General features: G+C 45.5%; 1 protein-coding gene across 6 annotated transcripts in view; it reads left to right on the plus strand.

Annotated features, from left to right (window-relative positions):
- sgcg (sarcoglycan gamma) overlaps positions 1 to 24,206 on the plus strand; it is a 329,148-nt gene that overhangs the window by 169,835 nt on the left and 135,107 nt on the right. For 4 of the 6 annotated variants that reach the window (XM_033022761.1, XM_033022759.1, XM_033022760.1 and 1 more), the window contains one exon: positions 21,401 to 21,592. In XM_033022761.1, coding sequence (XP_032878652.1) covers positions 21,401 to 21,592 — 192 coding nt within the window. Of the gene's footprint in view, positions 1 to 11,793; positions 11,805 to 12,885; positions 12,891 to 21,397; positions 21,593 to 24,206 lie in introns of all 6 variants that reach the window. The other 2 variants (XM_033022762.1, XM_033022758.1) reach the window with 2 other exon arrangements.

Genomic DNA, 24,206 nt, shown 5'->3' on the forward strand with positions numbered 1-24,206 from the left:
GAAAAGCAAACTGGAGTTTAAAAAAAACAGGAATTATTTTGGAAAAGTTGAATTCTGCAATATAAGAATTTTGGGTTCAAAATGACAGAAAGTTACAGCAAGCTAATTAGTTTAGTGTATCGTCATGTAAACTGAGGTACAGTGAAAAGCCTTTATATTGTGTGGTATCCAGTCAGTGGAAAAACTATGCATGATTACAATCAAGCCGTCCACAGTGTACAGTTACAGGTTAAAGGGAATAACATTTAGTGCAAGATAAAGTTCAGTGAGGTCCGATTAAAGATGGTCTGAGGGGTTCCAATGAGGTAGATGGTAGGTCCGGGCCCCTCTCCAGTTGGTGATAGGATGGTTCAGTTGCCTGATAACAGTTGGGGAAAAAATTGTCCCTGAATCTGGAGGTGTGCATTTTCACACTTTTGTACTTCTTGCCTGATGGGAGAGGAGAGAAGAGGGAGCAACACTGGTTATTGATTATGTTGGTGGCCTTGCCGAGGCATCATGAAGTGTAGATTGAGATAATGGAAGAGAGGTTAGTTTGCATGATGGTAGTCACAAAATCCTGGAGGAACTCAGCGGGTGAGGCAGCATCTATGGAGAGAAGGAATAGGCGACATTTTGGGTCGAGACCCTTCTTCATACTGATGTCGGGGGAGGGGTGGGTGGTAAAAAGAAAGGAAGAGGCGGAGACAGTAGGCTTGTGGGAGAGCTCGGAAGGGGGAGGGGAAGGAGGGAGAAAGCAAGGGCTATTTAAAATTAGAGAAGTCAATGTTCATACCCCTGGGGTGTAGACTACCTAAGTGAAATATGAGGTGCTGTTCCTACAATTTGTGCTGGGCCTCACTCTGGCAATGGAAGAGGCCCAGGACAGAAAGGTTAGAATGGGAATGGGAGGGGGAGTTGAAGTGCTTAGCAACCGGGAGATCAGGTTGGTTAGTACGAACTGAGTGGAGGAGTTGGGCGAAGCGATCGCCGAGCCTACGCTTGGTCTCACCGATGTAGAGAAGTTGGCACCTGGAACAGCGGATAGAAACATAGAAACATAGAAATTAGGTGCAGGAGTAGGCCATTCGGCCCTTCGAGCCTGCACCGCCATTCAATATGATCATGGCTGATCATCCAACTCAGTATCCCGTACCTGCCTTCTCTCCATACCCTCTGATCCCCTTAGCCACAAGGGCCACATCTAACTCCCTCTTAAATATAGCCAATGAACTGGCCTCGACTACCCTCTGTGGCAGGGAGTTCCAGAGATTCACCACTCTCTGTGTGAAAAAAGTTCTTCTCATCTCGGTTTTAAAGGATTTCCCCCTTATCCTTAAGCTGTGACCCCTTGTCCTGGACTTCCCCAACATCGGGAGCAATCTTCCTGCATCTAGCCTGTCCAACCCCTTAAGAATTTTGTAAGTTTCTATAAGAACCCCTCTCAATCTCCTAAATTCTAGAGAGTATAAACCAAGTCTATCCAGTCTTTCTTCATAAGACAGTCCTGACATCCCAGGAATCAGTCTGGTGAACCTTCTCTGCACTCCCTCTATGGCAATAATGTCCTTCCTCAGATTTGGAGACCAAAACTGTACGCAATACTCCAGGTGTGGTCTCACCAAGACCCTGTACAACTGCAGTCGAACCTCCCTGCTCCTATACTCAAATCCTTTTGCTATGAAAGCTAACATACCATTCGCTTTCTTCACTGCCTGCTGCACCTGCATGCCCACTTTCAATGACTGGTGTACCATGACACCCAGGTCTCGCTGCATCTCCCCTTTTCCTAGTCGGCCACCATTTAGATAATAGTCTGCTTTCCTGTTTTTGCCACCAAAATGGAGAACCTCACATTTATCCACATTATACTGCATCTGCCAAACATTTGCCCACTCACCCAGCCTATCCAAGTCACCTTGCAGTCTCCTAGCATCCTCCTCACAGCTAACACTGCCCCCCAGCTTAGTGTCATCCGCAAACTTGGAGATATTGCCTTCAATTCCCTCATCCAGATCATTAATATATATTGTAAATAGCTGGGGTCCTAGCACTGAGCCTTGCGGTACCCCACTAGTCACTGCCTGCCATTGTGAAAAGGACCCGTTTACTCCTACTCTTTGCTTCCTGTTTGCCAGCCAGTTCTCTATCCACATCAATACTGAACCCCCAATGCCGTGTGCTTTAAGTTTGTAAATTAATCTCTTATGTGGGACCTTGTCGAAAGCCTTCTGGAAGTCCAGATACACCACATCCACTGGTTCTCCCCTATCCACGCTACTAGTTACATCCTCGAAAAATTCTATAAGATTCGTCAGACATGATTTACCTTTTGTAAATCCATGCTGACTTTGTCCAATGATTTCACCACTTTCCAAATGTGCTGCTATCCCATCTTTAATAACTGACTCTAGCAGTTTCCCCACTACCGATGTTAGACTAACTGGTCTGTAATTCCCCGTTTTCTCTCTCCCTCCCTTCTTAAAAAGTGGGGTTACGTTTGCTACCCGCCAATCCTCAGGAACTACTCCAGAATCTAAAGAGTTTTGAAAGATTATTACTAATGCATCCACTATTTCTGGAGCTACTTCCTTAAGTACTCTGGGATGCAGCCTATCTGGCCCTGGGGATTTATCGGCCTTTAATCCATTTAATTTACCCAACACCACTTCCCGGCTAACCTGGATTTCACTCAATTCCTCCAACTCCTTTGACCCGCGATCCCCTGCTATTTCCGGCAGATTATTTATGTCTTCCTTAGTGAAGACGGAACCAAAGTAGTTATTCAATTGGTCCGCCATATCCTTGTTCCCCATGATCAACTCACCTGTTTCTGACTGCAAGGAACCTACATTTGTTTTAACTAATCTCTTTCTTTTCACATATCTATAAAAACTTTTGCAGTCAGTTTTTATGTTCCCTGCTAGTTTTCTTTCATAATCTATTTTTCCTTTCCTAATTAAGCCCTTTGTCCTCCTCTGCTGGTCTCTGAATTTCTCCCAGTCCTCCGGTATGCTGCTTTTTCTGGCTAATTTGTACGCATCATCCTTCGCTTTGATACTATCCCTGATTTCCCTTGTTATCCACGGATGCACTACCTTCCCTGATTTATTCTTTTGCCAAACTGGGATGAACAATTTTTGTAGTTCATCCATGCAGTCTTTAAATGTCTTCCATTGCATATCCACCGTCAACCCTTTTAGAATTAATTGCCAGTCTATCTTGGCCAATTCACGTCTCATACCCTCAAAGTTACCTTTCTTTAAGTTCAGGACCCTTGTTTCTGAATTAACAATGTCATTCTCCATCCTAATGAAGAACTCAACCATATTATGGTCACTCTTGCCCAAGGGGGCACGTACAACACTAGCTGCTAACTAACCCTTCCTCATTACTCAATACCCAGTCTAGAATAGCCTGCTCTCTCGTTGGTTCCTCTACATGTTGATTTAGAAAACTATCCCGCATACATTCCAAAAAATCCTCTTCCTCAGCACCCCTGCCAATTTGATTCACCCAATCTATATGTAGATTGAAGTCACCCATTATAACGGTTTTGCCTTTGTCGCACGCATTTCTAATTTCCTGTTTGATACCATCTCCAACTTCACTACTACTGTTAGGTGGCCTGTACACAACACCCACCAGCGTTTTCTGCCCCTTAGTGTTTCGCAGCTCTACCCATACCGATTCCACATCCTGCAAACTAATGTCCTTCCTTTCCATTGCGTTAATCTTCTCTCTAATCAGCAACGCTACCCCACCTCCTTTTCCTTTCTCTCTATCCCTCCTGAATATTGAATATCCCTGGATGTTCAGCTCCCAGCCTTGGTCACCCTGGAGCCATGTCTCCGTGATCCCAACTATATCATAGTCATTAATAGCTATCTGCACATTCAACTCATCCACCTTCTTACGAATGCTCCTCGCATTGAGACACAAAGCCTTCAGGCTTGTTTTTACAACACTCTTACCCCTTATACAATTTTGTTGAAAAGTGGCCCTTTTTGATTTTTGCCCTGGATTTTCCGGCCTGCCACTTTTACTTTTCACCTTGCTACCTATTGCTTCTACCCTCATTTTACACCCCTCTGTCTCTACGCTCACACATTTAAGAAACCCTTTCCCTTTAACTCCATCCTCCACTAGCCCATTCGACACCCCACCCCCCTTATTCAGTTTAAAACCACCCGTGTAGCAGTGGCAAACCTGCCTGCCAGAATGCTGGTCCCACACCTGTTAAGATGCAATCCGTCCCTTGTGTACAGTTCCCCCTTACCCCAAAACAGATCCCAGTGATCTAAGAATCTAAATCCCTGCCCCGTGCACCAGTTCCTCAGCCACACGTTCAGGTCCCGTATGTCCCTGTTCCTGCTCTCGCCAGCACGAGGAACTGGAAGCAAACCGGAGATAACAACCCTGGAGGTCCTGCTTTTCAGCATTTTTCCGAGCTCTCTAAAGTCACGCTGCAGAATATTCATCCCCTTCTTTCCGACATCGTTTGTGCCGACATGCACTACCACTTCCGGATGTTCACCTTCGCCCTTGAGGATTTTCTGCACTCTGTCCGTGACATCCTGGATCCTGGCACCAGGAAGGCAGCACACCATCCTCGCATCCCGTCTGTTGCCGCAGAAACCCCTGTCCGTACCTCTCACAATGGAGTCTCCTACTACAATGGCGTTGCCTGCCTTAGGCCTTTTTGGTTCTGGCTCAACAGCCCTATTCGCATCACAAGCCAGTCCGCCGCCCAGTGTAAACACCTCTTCTGTCCCGACAGCTTCTAAGTGGGTGAACCTGTTCACAAGAGGTACAACACCCGGGGATGTTGGCATTCCATGCTTCCCTCCCGTTCTCACTGTCTCCCACCTTCTCTCTTCCAGTACCTTAGGTGTAACAATCGTACTGTAGGACTTGTCGAGGAACGACTCCGTTTCTCGGACGAACCGGAGGTCATCCACTTGCTTCTCCAGTTCCCCAACACGGCCCTTCAGGAGCTCTACCTGGATGCACTTTTCGCATTTGTAGCAGCCAGAGGCACCAGCGGTGTCCTTGACCTCCCACATACTGCAAGCATCACACTGAATCAGCTTGCCTGGCATCTCCTTCTTTCGTCTCTCCCTCTGCAGTGTTTTGCGTAGTCTCCTCTCCTCAGCCACCTCTCCGAAGACTCTCGAGCCAAAGTAGATGAGGTTGGAGGAGGTGCAGGTGAACCTCTGCCTCACCTGGAAAGACTGATTGGGTCCTTGGATGGAGTCGAGGGAGGAGGTTAAGCGACAAGTGTGGCATTTCCTGCGTTTGCAAGGGGAAAGTACCCAAGGAGGGGGTGTTTTGGGTGGGAAGGGACGAATTGACCAGGGAGTTACGGATGGAACGGTCTCTGCGGAAAGCAGAAAGGGGAGGAGATGGGAAGATGTGGTCAGTGGTAGGATCCCATTGGAGGTGGCGAAAATGTTGGAGGATTATATGTTGTATGCGACGGCTGATGGGGTGGAAGGTGAGGACAGGGGGACTCTGTCCTTGTTATGAGTAGGGGGATGGGGAGTAAGAGCGGATTGCGCTACATTCACTAGGAATTCCGCTTGGAATTTATACAATGCGTAGCACTCCCTTGAAGATGACAATATCTAACATTGTCATTTGGCTAGAAAATATTCCTCTTTATTTGTCTGCCTGTTGCACAAATTATAAATATCTATATTTCAAAAATGAGGAACTCCATTTATTTGTAAACTTCAGGATTTTAATTTGGAGACACAAGGATCTGAAGAAGGGTCTCGACCCAAAACATTACCTATCCATGTTCGCCAGTGATGCTGTCTAACCTGCTGAGTTACTCCAGCATTTTATAGGATATTAGTTTGCCTGGGTGAATCACTTATCAATCGCATGGCAGCTTTTAGCCTGATGTAGAATAAATGAGAGAGTACAAAATCCACCTAGGAGGATAGGAAAGGTTTAAAGGGAATGTGTAAGAAAGAACTGCAGATGCTGGTTTAAATCGAAGGTAGACACAAAATCCTGGAGTAACAGCATCTCTGGAGAGAATGGGCGACGTTTCGGGTCAAGACCTTTTTTCAGTTCTCGACCCAAAACGTCGCCGATTCCTTCTCTCCAGAGATGCTGCCTCATCCGCTAAGTTATTCCAGCATTTTGTGTCTACCTAAGGTTTAGAGGGATCTGGGCCAAAATAGTCAAATGGGACTAGCTTAGGTGGGGCATCTTGGTCAGGATGGGTAATTTGGGCTGAAGGGCCTGTTTACCCTCCATTTTGTATCCCTTCAGCCTGCCTCAAGAAGTATCCAAAGCCAATATACATTACTCATTTAAAACGCCAAGTGCTGGAGGGACTTAATATGTCAGGCAGCATCTGTGGAGGGAATAGACAGATGACGTTCAGATTGACATACTTCAGTCCTGAAGCATTGCCTATCTATTCCCTACATAGACCTGCCGGGTTCCTCCAGCACTGTGATTTCCTGAAGATTTCCAGCACCTACAGTTTACTATATCTCCATCTATTACTCATTGCTATTTGTCCTAAATATTATTGATGCTATCAAATGATTTAGTTAAGAAAGACAGCTAAGAGTCATCCACCTTGGCAGGCAATTACAGATGGATATGAGCCAAAGTTGGCAAAGATTAGTTTCCTTCCATAAAGGGTGATTGTGAGCCAGTTTTTCTGATAGTCTGATGACTTCATGGTCACCTTGGCTGATATTCACTTTTTATTTCCAGATATCTGAACTAAATTCAGATATTCCTTCGTTGCTCTATGCGCAAGTCATAGGGACGGTTTCACCTTCTATTCCAGATGCTCCCCAGCAGGACAAGACTGCAGCATCTGTTCTGAACACATCATTGACATCAAGTGAGGGATGATTCAAATAAGTACTGGATGCACCCCAGTCACTCCCTCTTCTCCCCTCTCCCATCAGGCAAATTATGTATAGAAGTGTGAAAACGTACACCTCCAGATTCAGGGACAGTCTTTTCCCATCTGTTATTATCAGGCAACTGAACCATCCTATCAACAACTAGAGAGCGGTCCTGAGCTACCATCTACCTCACAGGAGACCTTCGGACTATCTTTAATCGGGCTTTACTGGACTTTATCTTGCATTAAATGTTATTCCCTTTATCATGTTTTTACACTGTGGATGACTCGATTGTAATCATGTATAGTCTTTCCGCTGACTGGACAGCATGCAACAAAAGCTTGTCACTGTACCTCGATACACATAACTATAAACTAAACTAAACTACAGATTGCCTCCCAATTTGGACGTCTAAATTGGGGCTCTCACATAGAGGATGATAGGTATTTGGTACAAGCTGCCAGAGGAATGCTGAACTACTATCTACCTCTTTTGTGACCGTCGGACTATCTTTGATTGGACTTTGCTGGCTTTACCTTGCACTAAATGTTATTCCCAATGTTATAATCATGTATTGTCTTTCTGCTGACTGGTTAGCACGCAACAAAGCCTTCTCTCTGTACCTCGGTACATGTGACAATAAATTCAACTGTACCTGTAAACTGTACCTGTAATTGTACCTGGAGGCAGCAACTAAAAGATAGTGGGCAGCACAGTGGCTCAGCGGTAGAGTTACTGCCTCACAGCACCAGAGACCCAGGTTCGATCCTGACCTCAGGTACTGTCTGTTCTGAATTTATGCTCTTCCTGTGATCACGTGGGTTTTCCCCGGGTGCTCTGGTTTCTTCCCACTTTCCCAAGATGTGCAGGTTTGTAGGTTAATTGGCCTTTGTAAAGTGCTCCTATTTTGTAGGATGCAAAACTGGGATAACATAGAACGAGTGTATGTGTGACAATTGCTCAGCGCGTACTCACTTGCACAAAGGGCCTGTCTCCACGCTGTATCTCTCAACTAAACTAAACTAAACTAAACTAAACTAAACTAAACTAAACAATTGGTCAGGTTCATGGGTCAAAACCATTTAGATGGATATGGGACATACCCAGGAAAATGGGATAAAATGTAATAGAAAGGAACTGCAGATGCTGGCTTTTACCAAACATAAACACAAAATGCAAGAGTAGCTCAGCGGGTCAGATAGCATCTCTGGAGAAAATAGATTGGTGCTGTTTTGGGTCTGGACACTTCTTCAGACAGATGGGACTAACTCAAAAGCCAACTTGGTCGCATGGACAAGTTAGGCCAACGGCACTCTACGACTCAGAGGACATTAATAATGGAAGATCTTATTCCCTCTGATTCTTATTGTTTATTGTAATAGCAGAAATCATGCGATCTAAAAATTCTTATTCACTGTCAAGAGTCAAGAGCTTTTATTGTCATATGTATCGAAACAGAACAATAACATTCTTACCTGAACTTTTGATGCCTCTGGGCCTGTACTCGCTGGAGTTTAGAAGGATGAAACTCATTGAAACTTACCGAATAGTGAAAGGCCTGGATAGAGTGGATGTGGAGAGGATGTGTCCACTAGTGGGAGAGTCTAGGACCAGAGGCCACAGCCGCAGAATATAACGACGTACCTTTAGAAAGGAGGTTAGGAGGAATTTATTTCGCCAGAGGATGGTGAATCTGTGGAATTCATTGCCACAGATGGCTGTGGAGGACAAGACAATGGGTATTTTTAAAGTGGAGATTGACAGATGCTTGATTAACAAGGGTGCTCTGGTTGTCAAAATGTGACACTCCTGCCTTGTTACAGCCTGAGAGAGTGAATTGGATTGTCTGAAAATATTTGTGTTACATATCTTTAGCTTTGCAATGAAATAGTCACAGCTTTGAGAAAGATTGGAGGTTGTCCAGATCCAGTCCAGTTAAAAGCTGTTGCTGCTGTCTTCTTTGTTATCTGCATTGCATGTTAAATTAGATTCTAAAATGTTACCTAAGTCACCAAAGGACTTGGGTCAGCTTTTTCTTAATAATCATTTTTTGAAACCGTTAACAAAACAGAATACATAAAAAGTGGAAGCCTTTGGCTTTGAGAAATACAGAATCCAAGTCGCGTTTCATTAAGGAGATACAAGGAACTGCAGATGCTGGTTTACAAAAAAAGGCACAAAGTGCTGGAATAACTCAGCAGGTCAAGTAACATACCCAGAGAAAAGGGATCGGTGACGTTTTGGGTCGGTGGTACGTTGCTGCCTGACCCATTGAGTTACTCCAGCACTTTGTCTCTTTTGTTTTAAGAGTTTCATTAACTTGAAGTGTGTTTAACAGAATATGTCACAGCAAATAGTAATAACCTTTGTATGAAATAATTTCTGATGTGTCCTCATTGTTTGTCAGCCTAGTATTAGAATAGAGGGTATCTAATCCAATCTGAGTTCATTGTTCTATTGTAGTAATCATACTATCAAATCTGAAGCCTTCCATTCTATCCCTCTGCTAATAACGATTTAAGTTCTGAAATTGAAATCATAAATTTTCCAGTGTTTTTTGTTTAATAAATTATGTAGTATCAAGTTAAGCATAATAAATGACATATTTCTGGATTGAGTTCCTATAATATAAGGTGAAGGGAAGTATTTCATTCAATCCTGTGTGGAAATGTTAATGACCTTGAGATGCATTTTGCTCGTGAGCACCTATGAATTACCATTATGTGCAGGATACCAAGATGAGATATTTTAATGAATGTTCTTGTCAGTGCCATACTTACTCTGTAGCTGTTCTGTTCGTAAAAGAGTTGAAACCATATATTTTGTTTATTTAAATCTTAAGGTAGTTCACCTTCCTGAGATTTAGTTTAGTTTAAATATACAGTGCGGAAACAGGCCCTTTGGCCCACCGAGTCCACGCTGGCCAGCGATCATCCCGTACACTAGCACTATCTTACATAGTACGGACAATTTGCTATTTTTACTGAAGCCAATTAACCTACAAGCCTAACGTTCAATGAAAGATCAAGTCCAGTAAAGTCTGATTAACGATAGTTGCCAATGAGGTAGATGGTAGGTCAGGACTGCTCTCTAGTGGATGATTGGATGGTTTAGTTGCCTGATAACACTGGGAAGAAACTGTCCCTGAATCTGGAGGTGTGCGTTTTCACACTTCTGTACCTCTTGAAGAGGGAGTGACCGGGATGAGACCTGTCCTTGATTATGCTGGTGGCCTTGCCGAGGCAGCGTGACGTACAGATGGTGTCGATGAAAGGGAGATTGGTTTGTCTGATGGTCTGGGCTATGTCTACAACCCCCTGAAATTTCAAACGATCTTGGATGGAACTGTTCCCAAACCATGCTGTGATGCATCCCGATAAAATGCTATCTTTTGCGCATCTGCAGAAGTTGGCGAGAGTTGTTGGGGACATGCAGAACTTCCTAAGCCTTCTAAGGAAGTAGAGGCATTGGTGTGCTTTCTTGGCCATTGCTTTGATATAGCTGGTCCAGGACAGTTTGCTGCTGATATTTACTCCCTGAAACTTGAAGCTTTCAACTATCTCTATTTTGGTACCATCACTGTATACCAAGGTTGTTGAATCGAGACCAGGACACGAAGTTCTCAATCTCCTTCCTGTACAACATCTCATCATTATTTGATATCCGGCCCACAATGGTGATGTCGTCTGCGAATTTGTACATTGAATTGGATTTGTACATGGCTGGACAGTCGTGAGTGTACAAGGAGTAAAGAAGGGGGCTGAGAACACATCCTTGCGGAGCACCAGTGTTGAGGATTATCGTAGAGGATGATTTGTCCCCTATACTCACTGATTGTGGTCTGTTGGTCAGGAAGTCGAGGATCCAATTGCAGAGATGAGTGCTGAATCTAAGTCCCGCGAGTTTGGTGATGACCTTGGAGTTGCGGTGTCAGAACTCTGTCCCATTGGCTGTTCTTGACCCTATTGTAGACCAACCTCTGACAGATGACCTTCTGTTCTGCACTTTTTATTTCTCAGCCACCAAAGTGTACGCGTGCAGAGTATTAGACAGTTCTCACAAAGCACCCTTGGTGAACAAAAAAAACACAAAGTGCTGGAGTAACAGCAGGTCAGCCAGCATCTCTGTAGGACATGGATAGGTGACGTTTCAGGTTTAGACATCTTTAGACTGTGTAGCAGAGGGGAGAGAAAGCTTGAAAAGAGGTGGGGGATGACACAAAACTTGGCACGTGATAGGTGGATACAGACGACACTGCGGTGCAGTGGTAGAGTTGCTGCCGTAAGCGCCAGGGACCCGGGTTCGATCCTGACTATGGGTGCTGTATCAGTGGAGTTTGTACGTTCTCCCTGTGACTGCGTGGATTTTCTCTGTGTGCTCTGGTTCTCTCCCACATCCCAAGGACATGCGGGTTACTTGGCTTCTGTAAACTGTCCCAACTGTGTGGGATAGTACTATTGTACGGGTGATTGTTGCTCGGTATGGACTCAAATCTCGGTGGGCCGAAGGGCCTGTTACCACGCTGTATCTCTAAACTAAACTAATTAAACTAAACAGTAAATTTCATTTGTAGATAAGGTGTAAACATGCAAAACTCTTTTTTAAAAAATCCCTTATTGTAATTCCTTCACACTACTGAATGATGAACCTCTTTATTTATGAGCCTGCTTATATCAGACATGTTTATCGGCCTTGATTTGTTGTACGTAATCATGCTGCATCACTCTGATAACAAGATTTGTAAGGTCTCACTGAATATATTCTTGGAGAACCAAATAATACACAACTTCTAAAAATAAAATCACAATGTCTGTGAAAAAATAACGTTACTTTGGCAAGAAGATTAAGGGAATAATGAATGTGTAGATTCCCAGTGACAAGAGAATATATTTCTCTGCTGCAGTAAAATATGATAAGCTTATATTCTTTCAAGAACAATAAGATGTGATATATAAATGACATAAAAGCATAGTGGGCACAATGGTGAGGCGGCAGAGGTGCTGCCTCATAGCCCCAGAAGCCTGAGTTTGATCCTGACTACAGGTGCTGTCTGTGTGGAGTTTGTATGTTCTTACCCGTGACCGCATGGGTTTTCTCTTGGTGCTCCGGTTTCCTCACACACTCTAAAGACATACTGGTTTGTAGGTTAATTGGCTTCAGTAAACTGTAAATGGTCACTGGTGTGTAGGATACTGTTAGTGTACAGGGTGATCGCCGGTCGGCGCGGACATGGTGGGCCGTTCAGGTTTGTAGGTTGATTGGTTTCTGTAAATTGCTGGGCCATTTTGGTTTAGTTTGACCCTTCATACCCCTAGCCTGGCAATTGTGTCAAGAGACCTACAACAACAAGACACCAATAAGAAAGTACCTCGACAAAAAGGACACAAAGTGCTGGAGTAACTCAACGCGTCAGGTAGCATCTCTGGAGAACATTTTGGTCGGGAGAATAAAATAGAATAATTTTGTTTGTAATAAAGTAACCTAACAAAGCATCAGAAACAAAGAACCACAGCTGCTGGTTCATATCAAAGAAAGACACAAAGTGCAGGAGAAACAAAGAGGGTCTGAAGAAGGGTCCTGAACTGAAACGTCGCCCATCCTTTTCTCCAGAGATGCTGCCTGACCTGCTGAGTTACTCCAGCACTTTGTATCTATCTTAAGCATCAGACTGATTTTATTTTGATGTGTTGCCTTGTTTATTGTTAGCATGCAGTGCAGACATTGACATTCCCACTCAGCAACGGTTCAATAAAATATTTGATTTCCTTGTTCACCGTTTGCACATGTTAATTAGAGATTCAGTAATTAAATAACAAAAGAGTTGAATCCACAGAAGGGTCCGGTAAAAATTGGCTGTTGGGGATAAGCAAATAGATCTGTTTGAACCTGAGACAAATCTCTTATTCAGCTCATTTAGGAGGAGAAAATATGGCTGATGCTTTAACTTTTCTTTTTGGCCTTCATAAATAAAAAAGGACCGACAGTGTTTTGCCATGTATAAATAAATAAAGAAAAGGGTCTGAAGAAAAGGTCCCAACCGGAAACTTCATCCATCCTTTTTAGTGTTGTTTAATTTAGCGATAGAGTGGGGGAAACCGTTTCCGCGCCGACCAGCGGTCACCTCGTACACTATCCTACATACTAGGGACAATTTACAATCTTTACCAAAGCCAATTAACCTTCAAACCCGCACATCTTTGGAGTTTGGGGGGAAACTGAAGCACCCGGAGAAAACCCATGGGGTCACGGGGAGAATGTAAATCTCTGTACACCACCCGTAGTCAGGATCGAACCCGGGTCTCTGGTGCTGTAAGGCAGCAACTCTACCGCTGTGCCACTGTGCCACCCCATATTTTCTCCATTGCTACTGCCTGACCTGTTGAGTTACTCCAGCACTTTGTGTATCTTTGTCTATCTTTGGTATAAACCAGCATCTCACCTGCAGCAGCACAACAGATATGTAAACAGAGTACTCTGTAAAATAAAAATCATTATTACAAATCAGGCACTTGCAAACGTGTGAATTAGGAGCTGGGCTGGGCCGTTTGACCCCTCAAGCATGCTCTGTCCTTTCTCTCTCTCTCTCTCCCTCTCCCTCTCCCCCTCTCCCTCCCCCCCTCCCCCACCCCCCCCCCCCCCTCCCCCTCTCCCTCCCTCCCCTTCTTACCCTCTCTCCCTCTCTAATAAATCACATTGTTAGTTTAACATACAGGCTATCTATTATCTAACATTCTATCAAACAGATGTGCATAATTAACAGGGCCTTTGTCCTTTGTCACAGCAATATTTAGTTTTGTTTAGTCGAGATACAACATGAAAACAGGCCCTTCGGCCCACTGAGCCCACATGAACCATCGATCACCCGTTCACACAAGTTCTACATTGTCCCACTTTCTCATCCACTCCCTACATATTAAATTACATTTAAACTGTGCACATTTTACAGAGGCCAATTAACCTACATACCCGCACGTCTTTGAGATGTGGCAGGAAACCGGAGCACCCGGAGGAAACCCACGCAGTCACAATGAGCATGTGCAAAGTTCACACAGACAGCACCCGAGGTCAGGATCAAACCCGGGTGTCTGGCGCTGTGAGGCAGCAACTCTACCAGATGTACTTGTCTGCCCTTTACCAGGCAGCAGTCATTCCTTATTATCCTCCAAATCCACAGCAGAAGTAATAAATACAGCTGTACGATGGCGGAGCCGGTACAAAATAGATAGTAGAAAATAGAAAAACGTGAAGTGTGTATATAAGAAAAGAAAAAGTAGAAAGTAGAAATAGGAGAAAAAGACCCTTAAAAAAGAAATTTTCAAATCTTTTGTAAATCTATCCACGACCTGACCTGAAATCAGTAATCTTTACGGTACAGCTGCATCACATGATTCCAAAAAGTCAATGAAAAGGGGACCAACTCCTTAAGAATTGGTCATATTTATCTATTAGGCGGATTCTCATTTCTTCAAGGTGTGCTATGTCCATCATATTCCTAATCCACATTTTAATAGTTGGTATAGCTGTATTTTCCCAAAATTTAAGTATCAATTTCTTTCCAATTATTAACCCATAATTAAAGAATACTTTTTGGTCTTTATTTAAATTGATATTTTCTACTATTATTCCAAATATAATCCATTCCGCATTAGGTTCTATTCTTGACTTGAAGAGCTTTGTAAATATATCAAATATATCGCTCCAAAATTTATTCAACTTTGTACATCCTACAAATGAATGTGTTATATTGGCGTTTTGAAACAAACATTTATCGCATCTGGGAGAGACGTTTAACATCAGTTTAGTTTAGTTTAGTTTAGTTTAGAGATACAGCTTGGAAACAGGCCCTTAGGCTCACCGAGTCAGCGCTGACCAGCGATTCGTGCACATTAACATTATCCTACGAGGGACACACTAGGGACAATTTACATTTATGCCAAGCCAATCACCCTGTGCTTGGTGGCTGAGCCAAACCAGACCATGATGGAGAAGGTGAGGACAGACTCTACGATGGCCGTGTAGAATTGGACCATCATTACCTGTGGCAGTTGTGCTTCCTCAGCTGCCGCAGGAAGTACATCCTCTGTTGTGTCTTTTTGACTGTGGAGTCGATGGTAGCCCCCCACTTAAGGTCCTTGGAGCTGATGGTTCCCAGGAACTTAAAAGACTCCACAGATGTGACTATGGTGTTGTTGATGGTGAGTGGGGTGAGGGGAGGGGGAGCTCTCCTAAAGTCTACAATCAATTCCACCGTCTTAAGAGCATTGAGCTCTAGGTTGTTGTAATGGTACCGGGACGCCAGCTGTGTCACTTCCTGTCTGTACGCAGATTCCTCCCCATCCTGGATCAGTCCAATCAGGGTTGTGTCGTCCGCAAGCTTAAGAAGCTTGACAGAGGGGGCAGTGGAGGTGCAGAGAGAGTAGAGGAGAGGGGAGAGTACGCAGCCTTGTGGTGTTCCTATGTGTTCCGGTTTCCTCCCACACTACAAAGATGTGTAGGTTTGTAGGTTAACTGACCTGTACATTTTCCGTACTGTGTCAGATACTGCTGGTGTTTGAATGATTGTTGGTCGGCGCGGACGTAGCCTGTTTCCACAAAAGGAAAGCTTGGAACTGCAACGAAGAGAAACACAGTGAAGTTTCACCGAGGAGAGTCCACACATGCACCTGATGCACAAAATCTGACAATTAAGTTGTTTAACAAATTGGAATAATTCAGTTGCAAGAGTGATGAAATTTAATCAGGCTTGTCAAAACTCATGTGCTGAGCACAGTGAATGATAATTCCCCTGTGGAGATTCAGAGCTATAAAGAGAGCACTCTCAGAGCTTTGCTTTCATTCGATTAAGTTCTGAGGCAGTGTATCGTGTGAGAGGAGCAGAGGGAAAAATTAAAATAATTGCTGCTTTGTGAATGTCCATGATCATAAGTTATAGGAGCAGAATCAGGCCCTTCAGCCTGTCATGTCTACTCCGCCATTCTATCATGGCTGATAATAGACAATAGACAATAGGCGCAGGAGTAGGCCATTCGGCCCTACGTGCCAACACTGCCATTCAATGTGATCATGGCTGATCATCCCCAATCAGTACCCCGTTCCTGCCTTCTCCCCATATCCCCTGACTCCGTTATCTTTAAGAGCCCTATCTAGCTCTCTCTTGAAAGTGTCCAGCGAACCGGCCTCCACCTCCCTCTGAGGCAGAGAATTCCACAGACTCACAACTCTCTGTGAGAAAAAGTTTTTCCTCGTCTCCATTCTAAAATGGCTTACCCCTTATTCTTAAACAGTGGCCCCTGGTTCTGGACTCCCCCAACATCGGGAACATGTTTCCTGCCTCTAGCATGTCCAAACCCTTAATAATCTTATATGTTTCAATAAGATCCCCTCATATCTTTTTAAACTCCAGAGCATACAAGCTCAGCCGCTCCCTTCTCTCAGCATATGATAGTCCCGCCATCCCGGGAATTAACCTTGTAAACCTACGCTGCACTCCCTCAATAGCAATGATGTCCTTCCTCAAATTAGGGGACCAAAACTGCGCATAATACCCCGCCCCCGGCACAGTGAGCCCGGCTCCGTCGAGGCCCACGTCCACGAGTGCTTCAGCCACCTACAGCCAGGGCCGGGCCGAGAACCAGGCAGAGTTCCAGGCCCTGGCGCTGCTCTACGACCTGGGTAGGTGCCAGGCACGTGCCGTGAGTAATTACTCAGGGTAGGCAGTCAGCTGGCTTTTAAAATAAAATCTTAAACCGCGCATGTGCAGATTGTTCTCTTCGTAAAAAAATTTAAAAAGTAACAATTCAATTTTCCCAAGGCTTCTAAATCTCCTTCATTTTTTAATTACTGAACGGGTGGGGGACGGAGGATGAAGGCAGGTGGAGAGATGATGGGAAAAACGGGAGCACACCGGGACGTTGAATCAGTTGTCATCTTATTGAATGACAATACTAATACAAGGGTCCAATTGGAGGGAGAGTTCCTTTCACAGTGTGTGGAGAGTCTGTGCCAGGGGTTAAAGTTGCGGGGAGGGCAGGAGTGTTGAGAAGGAGGGGGTCGGAGATCATGTCAGACTCACTCACCGCTGCCGCAGCGCGCCGAGGACGGACAGCAGAACTGGCCGCCGCTTCCAGGGAGGGAAGCAGCTCGGGTGACTACGAGCAGCCGCCGGGACCCGACAGCAGAACCGGCTGCCACTTCAGCGCCTTCTGCCGGCCCGCTCACCTCTGGCAGTGATCTCAGCCACTTTCCACAAATCCTTAAATTCCGACAGCCGAGTAACCTCAATTGGTCCCTTGATCGCGCTGTCGGAATTTAAGGATTTGCGGGAAGCGGTTGACATGAGTGAGGCCGGCGAGCGGCATGAGAGAGGTTTTCAAATGGAGAACACTGCCCTCTAGAGGTGAGCGGGGACCGGTCCCGTCAGCCACTTGCAGACACCCGAGCTAATTCATTCCCGGGCCACAATGCGGTGGCTCCGTGCCCGGAGCGTCGCAAGTGGGTTACTGGCCCCGATCCTCTCCTTCACAAAGCTCCTGCCCGCCCCGCAACTTTACCCCGGGCCAGACTCCCCAAACGCTGTGAAAGGAGCTCTCCCCACCCACCCCGGGAAATACAGTATTTAAAAACATAAAGCACCAAGAAATGTACTTACCACGTTATTGGTACACAAACTCCATTCTTCACTCTTTGTTTCCTAAGATACTCTTAAATAATGGCAATCCATATTTGAAAATCCCGCCAAGAAACTCGCGCTGCGCATGTGCAGTAGGCTGTTGCGCATTGGCAGTACAGCAAAGGCAGAATTTCTGCTGCCTTCAGCTCCGCTTGAAATTGACGGCTTCAAGCAGTGCTGACGGCACGTGGGCTGCACAGACCTTCAAGGGTTACAAGTGCTGCGGATGAAAGGCACGGAGAATTATGCCTACCTAAGAGATCGATCTCGTAGATCTCCCATGCCGTTACTATTTATATTTAATAATTGCCATTTCATAATTTTAGTCAGGGTGGGCAGTGCCTACCCTGCCTACCCTGACGCCACGTGCCTGGTAGGTGCTGGGGCAGGGAATGATAGTGAGGAGAGGAGGATGAGGGAAATGGGGAGTAGGGAGATGGGGTGGTAGAGGGAGATGGGGGGGAGCAGCGCCGAGCCCTGCTGTTTACCTCCTGGCGAGTGACACCGCGGATCCCGCGCTCCAGCGGCTCATGCCCGCAGGCGCGGACACCGGAAGCAGCCCTAACCCACCGCAGCGTTACACGGAGAGAGGGAGCGCCATGGCCCGGCCCACAGCACAGGGGGGGGGGGAGAGAGAAGATGGAGGGAGGGGGGAGGGAGAAGGATGAGGGAGGGACAGGGAAGAGAGGGATGAGGGAGGGAGGGGGGAAAGAGAGGGAGGGAGTGGGGTAGAGGGTGGTGGAGTGCAGGGGGGGGTAGGGAGGGGGGTAGAAGGGGCCTGGGGTGATGGGCAAGGTGGGGTAGAGAGAGAGGGGGACAGGGAGGGGTAGATTTGATGGGAGGGGGATAGGCGTGAGTGGTGGAATATTGCGTTGGGGGACCAGGCCTCCCGTGTGACAGGGAGTCCCACTTAGTCTAGTCTTGTATAACTGTAACATGACCATCCAACGTCTGTAATATACTCAGGAGGAGTCATATCATGACTCGAACTACACACCTGCCCGGCTACCTCCTCCTCACTACCTGTTGTAGAGAATATGGGTTCCACACTGGCCTTATCAGCCACTTCAGGTCTCACAGAAGTTTAATTTAATTTATTATTGTCACCTGTAGTGAGGTATAGTGAAAAGCTTTTGTGTTGCCTGCTATCCAGTCAGCAAAATACTCTCTCATCGCCATGACACCTGATATGCTTCTGCATCGGAAAGCAAGATATTGCAGTGATTTGGTAAAAGAGGAATTTGACTGTATCTGAGTATATCTAACAATAAAGTACCATTGAAACATTGCAATGTAGCCCAGTCCATCACACAGACTAGACTTCCCACCATTGACTCCATCTACACTTCATGCTACCTCGGAAAAGTAACCAACATAATCAAAGACATTTCCCACCTTGGTCATCCCTTCTTCTCCCTGCTCCCGTCTGGCAGAAGGTACAGAAGCTTGAAAATGTGCTCCACCAGACTCAGGAGCAGCTTCTTTCCCTCTGTTATCCGGCTTCTGAACGGTCCTTCCATAAGCTAGGGTACTGTCTGATTCACCTCTACCCCATTACAGACATTGGAACTGATGGGCTGCAATGCTGAGAACTATAACCAGCACTCTGTACCTTTGTTTTACTTATTGCACTTGAGTTTGACTTGATTATATTTAGGTATAGTATATTTGGATAGCATGCAGAACAAAGCTTTTCACTGTACTTCGGCACACGTGGCAATAATGAACCTAACCTAAAACATGTTGCTTGTTCTTGGTGTTGATGAACACACTATCTCTCTACAAAATTGTCGTTTGTGCTATCAGCTGAAAATATTTTATTAATGGTGGGCAATGAGAATTATGGTGAATTATGGTTTTATTTTCTTTGATGGTTACCTGTGATTGATTATTTTGCCAGTCTCCTGAAGCTGACGGATCTGCCTGTGAAGACCTTTCATACATGAACAGATCTTACCTATCCACCATTTTGTACCTTGCAGATAACCCCACTATAGCCATTTAGCAGGGTCTGTTGAGAATGGGTGGCACACAATGGCATAGCTGGTAGGGCCGGCCACTGCCTCACAGTGCCAGAGACCTGGGTTTGATCCTGACCTCATGTGCCATCTGTGCGTAGTTTGCACGTTCTCCCTGTGACCGCGTGGTTTCCTCCGGATGCTCCGGTTTCCTCCCACATCCCAAAGATGTGTAGGTTTGTATGTTAATTGGTTTCTGTAAAAATAATGCCACTGGTGTGTTGGGAGTGGATGAGAAATTTGGATAACATAGATCTAATGTGAACGGGTGATTGATGGTCAGAGTGGACTCAGTGGGCCGAAGGGCCAGTTTCATGTTGTATTTCTAAAGTTTTTAGTTTAGTTTAGTAAACAGTTTAGGAAACAGGCCCTTTGGCCCACCGTGTCTGCACATACTAACAATCACCCATAAACTAGTTTAGTTTAGTGATGCAGTGCAGAAACAGGCCCTTCGGCCCACTGAGTATGCGTCAACCAGCAGGGCCGGCCTTAGGAGTTGCGGGGCCCAATTGGGAACAATTTTGGTGAGCCCCAGGTTCCCAGCCAAGGTCTGTAGATTCATAGAAATATAAATACAGTCTATTATAGACTTTATATCTCTATGGTAGAATGCAAAGTAATCAAAGTGTGCTTAAAAGGTGCATGCAACTTAATGGACCAAATAGATCTAAGCTACATTTTAATATAAAATTGCATACATGTAAGCCTACAAGTAACAAACAAAATGTTTAGATCACCTCTAAAATGTACACAGTTACAATACCACTTGTTTTAGTGATTGTGAAATGAAAAAAAAAGTAATTTAATTAAATAGATCCTGGAAAACCAATAACCATTGGCGAAAAACCAGTCCAGGCATTACATTTTGGGCTTCAGCCCCATCCTAACTTAGTTGTGTGTGTTAGTTATCTGTACATGATGTGTGTGTGTTGGTTGTGTGTGCGTTATGTGTGTGTGGGAGGGAAGGAGAGAAGGGAGGGAGGAAGAGAAGGGAGGGAGGGAGAGAATAGAGGGAGGGAGAGAAAGAAGGGATGGAGCGAATGAGAGAAGGGAAAAGAGAGAGGAAGGAGGAAGGGAAGGAAAGAAGGGAGGGAAGAAGCGAAGGAGAGAAGGGAGGGAGAGGGCCGGCGGTGGGAGCGGATGCCGGGGTCCGGGCTGACGGGTGTGAGCTGAGGCCGATGTTTGTAAACGTTGCTCCAACCCCCGGCCAAGCCCTCCCTATAGTGTTCGCCGCGTCTCCCCGGGGAGAGAGAGGGGTGGAGCCGGGGCTGTGTGCGTGAAGCACGGCGACTGGAGGGGCGGGAGCACTGCCATGAGTGAACGACCCACCTCCCCCTCTCCCCCTTCTCCATTCCCCCTCACACCCCCTTCCCCGTCTACTCCTATCTTCCCCCTCCACCCCTCTACTCTCTCTCCACCCCTCTCTCCTCCCTCCACCCGGGGTTGATCTACTCGAGCTGAGAGTCGATTACTCTGGCGCGGGGCCCCCTTACTCGCGGGGCCCAATTGGGAGCAATCGGTCCAATCGGCTTAAGGCCGGCCCTGCCGACCAGCGATCCCCGCACATTAACGTTATCTACACACACTAGGGATCATTTACGATTATACCAAACCAATTACTCTACAAACCTGTATGTCTTTGGAGTGTGCAAGGAAACCGTAGATCTCGGAGAAAATCCATGCAGGTCACGGCGAGAACGTACAAACTCTGTACAGACAGCGCCCGTAGTCAGGATCGAACCCATGTTTGGCAGCTGTGAGGCAGCAACTGTGCCACTGTGCCACCGTAAATTAAACTAGTTTTGTTTGATTATGGGACGCCACTAATTTAACTTCTCTGCCTCTGCCAGCAGATGGTACGGGAACAATACCTGACAACGCAAGGCAGTAGCCTACAAAGACCTGAGAATCAATATGTCTACAAGATTGGAATCTATGGCTGGAGAAAGCGCTGCCTTTATTTATTTGTGCTGCTGCTTCTCATTATCCTGGTGGTGAATTTTGCATTAACAATCTGGATTCTCAAAGTGATGTGGTTTTCCACAGTAAGTATTGTCTGTTCATTTGTTTTTTTTTCAATATGTATTCTGAATTGTGCAGGGATTCAGAGAAGTTTAATCCTCTCTTCACTTAGTCTTTCACTCACCCTGCTCACACATCAAGAGTGTATCTGCATCTCTGTCTAGAGTCTTAGAGTCATACGGTGTGGAAACAGGCACTTCGGCCCAACTTGCCCACACCGACCAACATGTCCCATCTACACTAGTCCCACTTGCCGGCGTTTGGCCCAAACTGTGCTTTATTCTTTGGCTCGTTCTTCCTAATTCCTTTTCATTTTATGCAACTTGATTGTACTTGATTGCTTCCCATTTTCACAAACGGTTAGTTGAATAAATTGTCCGATGTCCAAGGACGGTAGCAAACATCATGGTTCAGAATTGCAAGCGTCGTTTCTAGGAATAATACAGAAGGTGCAGGATCAGTTCATTCCTAGGAGGAAGAAAGATTCCAAGAGGAGAAAGGGACGACCGTGACTGACAAGGGACGTCAGGGACAGTATAAAAATTAAAGCGAAGAAGTTCAACGTAGCAAAGATGAGCGGGAAGCAAGAGGATTGGGTAATGTTTATAGAACAACAGAAGATAAATAAAAGACAATACGGGGAGAAAAGATGAAGTACGAAGGTAAGCTAGCCAAGAATATAAAGCAGGATAGTAAAAGCTTCTTTAGTTATGTGAAGAAGAAAAAATTAGTTAAGACCAAAGTTGGACCCTTGAAGTCCGAAAAAGGTGAATTTATTATGGGGAACAAGGAAATGGCAGATGAGTTGAACAGGTACTTTGGATCTGTCTTCACTAAGGAGGACACAAACAATCTTCCTGATATAGTAGTGGCCAGAGGATCTGGGGTGACAGAGGAACTGAAGGAAATCCACATTAGGCAGGAAATGGTGTTGGATAGACTGATGGGACTGAAGGCTGATAAATCCCCAGGGCCTGATGGTCTGCATCCCAGGGTACTTAAGGAAGTGGCTCTAGAAATCGTGAATGCATTGGTGATAATTTTCCAATGTTCTATAGACTCAGGATCAGTACCTGCGGATTGGAGGGTAGCTAATGTTATCCCAATTTTTAAGAAAGGCAGGAGAGAGAAAACGGGGAATTATAGACCAGTTAGCCTGACGTCTGTGGTGGGGAAGGTGCTGGAGTCAATTATAAAAGATGAGATAGCCGCACATTTGGATAGCAGTAACACGATCGGTCCAAGTCAGCATGGATTTACGAAGGGGAAATCATGCTTGAATAATCTTCTCGAATTTTTTGAAGATGTTACTAGGAAAATGGACAAGGGGGAGCCAGTGGATGTAGTGTACCTGGACTTTCAGAAAGCATTTGATAAGGTCCCACATCGGAGATTAGTGGGCAAAATTAGGACACATGGTATTGGGGGTAGAGTGCTGACATGGATAAAGAAGTGGTTGGAAGACAGTAAACAAAGAGTAGGGATTAACGGGTCCCTTTCAGAATGGCAGGCAGTGACTAGTGGGGTATCGCAAGGCTCGGTGCTGGGACCGCAGCTATTTACAATATACATCAATGATTTGGATGAAGGGATTCAAAATAACACTAGCAAATTTGTAGATGACACAAAGCTGGGTGGCAGTGTGAACTGTGAGGAGGATGCTATGAGAATGCAGGGTGACTTGGACAGGTTGGGGGAGTGGGCGGATGCATGGCAGATGAAGTTTAATGCGGATAAATGTGAGGTTATCCACTTTGGTAGCAAAAACAGGAAGGCAGATTACTATCTAAATGGCGTCAAGTTGGTAAAAGGGGAAGTACAACGGGATCTGGGGGTCCTTGTACATCAGTCTATGAAAGTAAGCAAGCAGGTACAGCAGGCAGTGAAGAAAGCGAATGGCATGGACATTCAGTCTGAAGAAGGGTTTCGGCCCGAAACGTCGCCTATTTCCTTCGCTCCATAGATGCTGCTGCACCCGCTGAGTTTCTCCAGCAATTTTGTGTACAAAGCGAATGGCATGTTGGCCTTTATAAGAAGAGGAATAGAATATAAGAGCAAAGAGGTCCTTTTGCAGTTGTACAGAGCCCTAGTGAGACCACATCTGGAGTATTGTGTGCAGTTTTAGTCCCCTCATTTGAGGAAGGACATTCTTGCTATTGAGGGAGTGCAGCGTAGGTTTACAAGGTTATGGCGGGACTATCATATGCTGAGAGAATGGAGCAGCTAGGCTTGTACACTCTGGAGTTTAAAAGGATGAGAGGGAATATCATTGAAACATATAAGATTGTTAAGGGCTTGGACACGCTAGAGGCAGGAAACATGTTCCCAATGTTGGGGGAGTCCAGAACCAGGGGGCCACAGTTTAAGAATAAGGAGTAAACCGTTTAGAACGGAGACGAGGAAACACTTTTTCTCACAGAGAGTTGTGAGTCTGTGGAATTCTCTGCCTCAGAGGGCGGTGGAGGCAGGTTCTCTGGATACTTTCAAGAGAGAGCTAGATAGGGCTCTTACAAATAGTGGAATCAGGGGATATGGGGAGAAGGCAGGAACGGGGTACTAATTGGGGATGATCAGCTATGATCACATTGAATGGCAGTGCTGGCTCTAAGGGCTAAATGGCCTACTCCTGCACCTATT

The sequence above is a fragment of the Amblyraja radiata genome, chromosome 6 (genome assembly GCF_010909765.2).
Source record: "Amblyraja radiata isolate CabotCenter1 chromosome 6, sAmbRad1.1.pri, whole genome shotgun sequence".
Lineage (NCBI taxonomy): Eukaryota > Metazoa > Chordata > Chondrichthyes > Rajiformes > Rajidae > Amblyraja > Amblyraja radiata.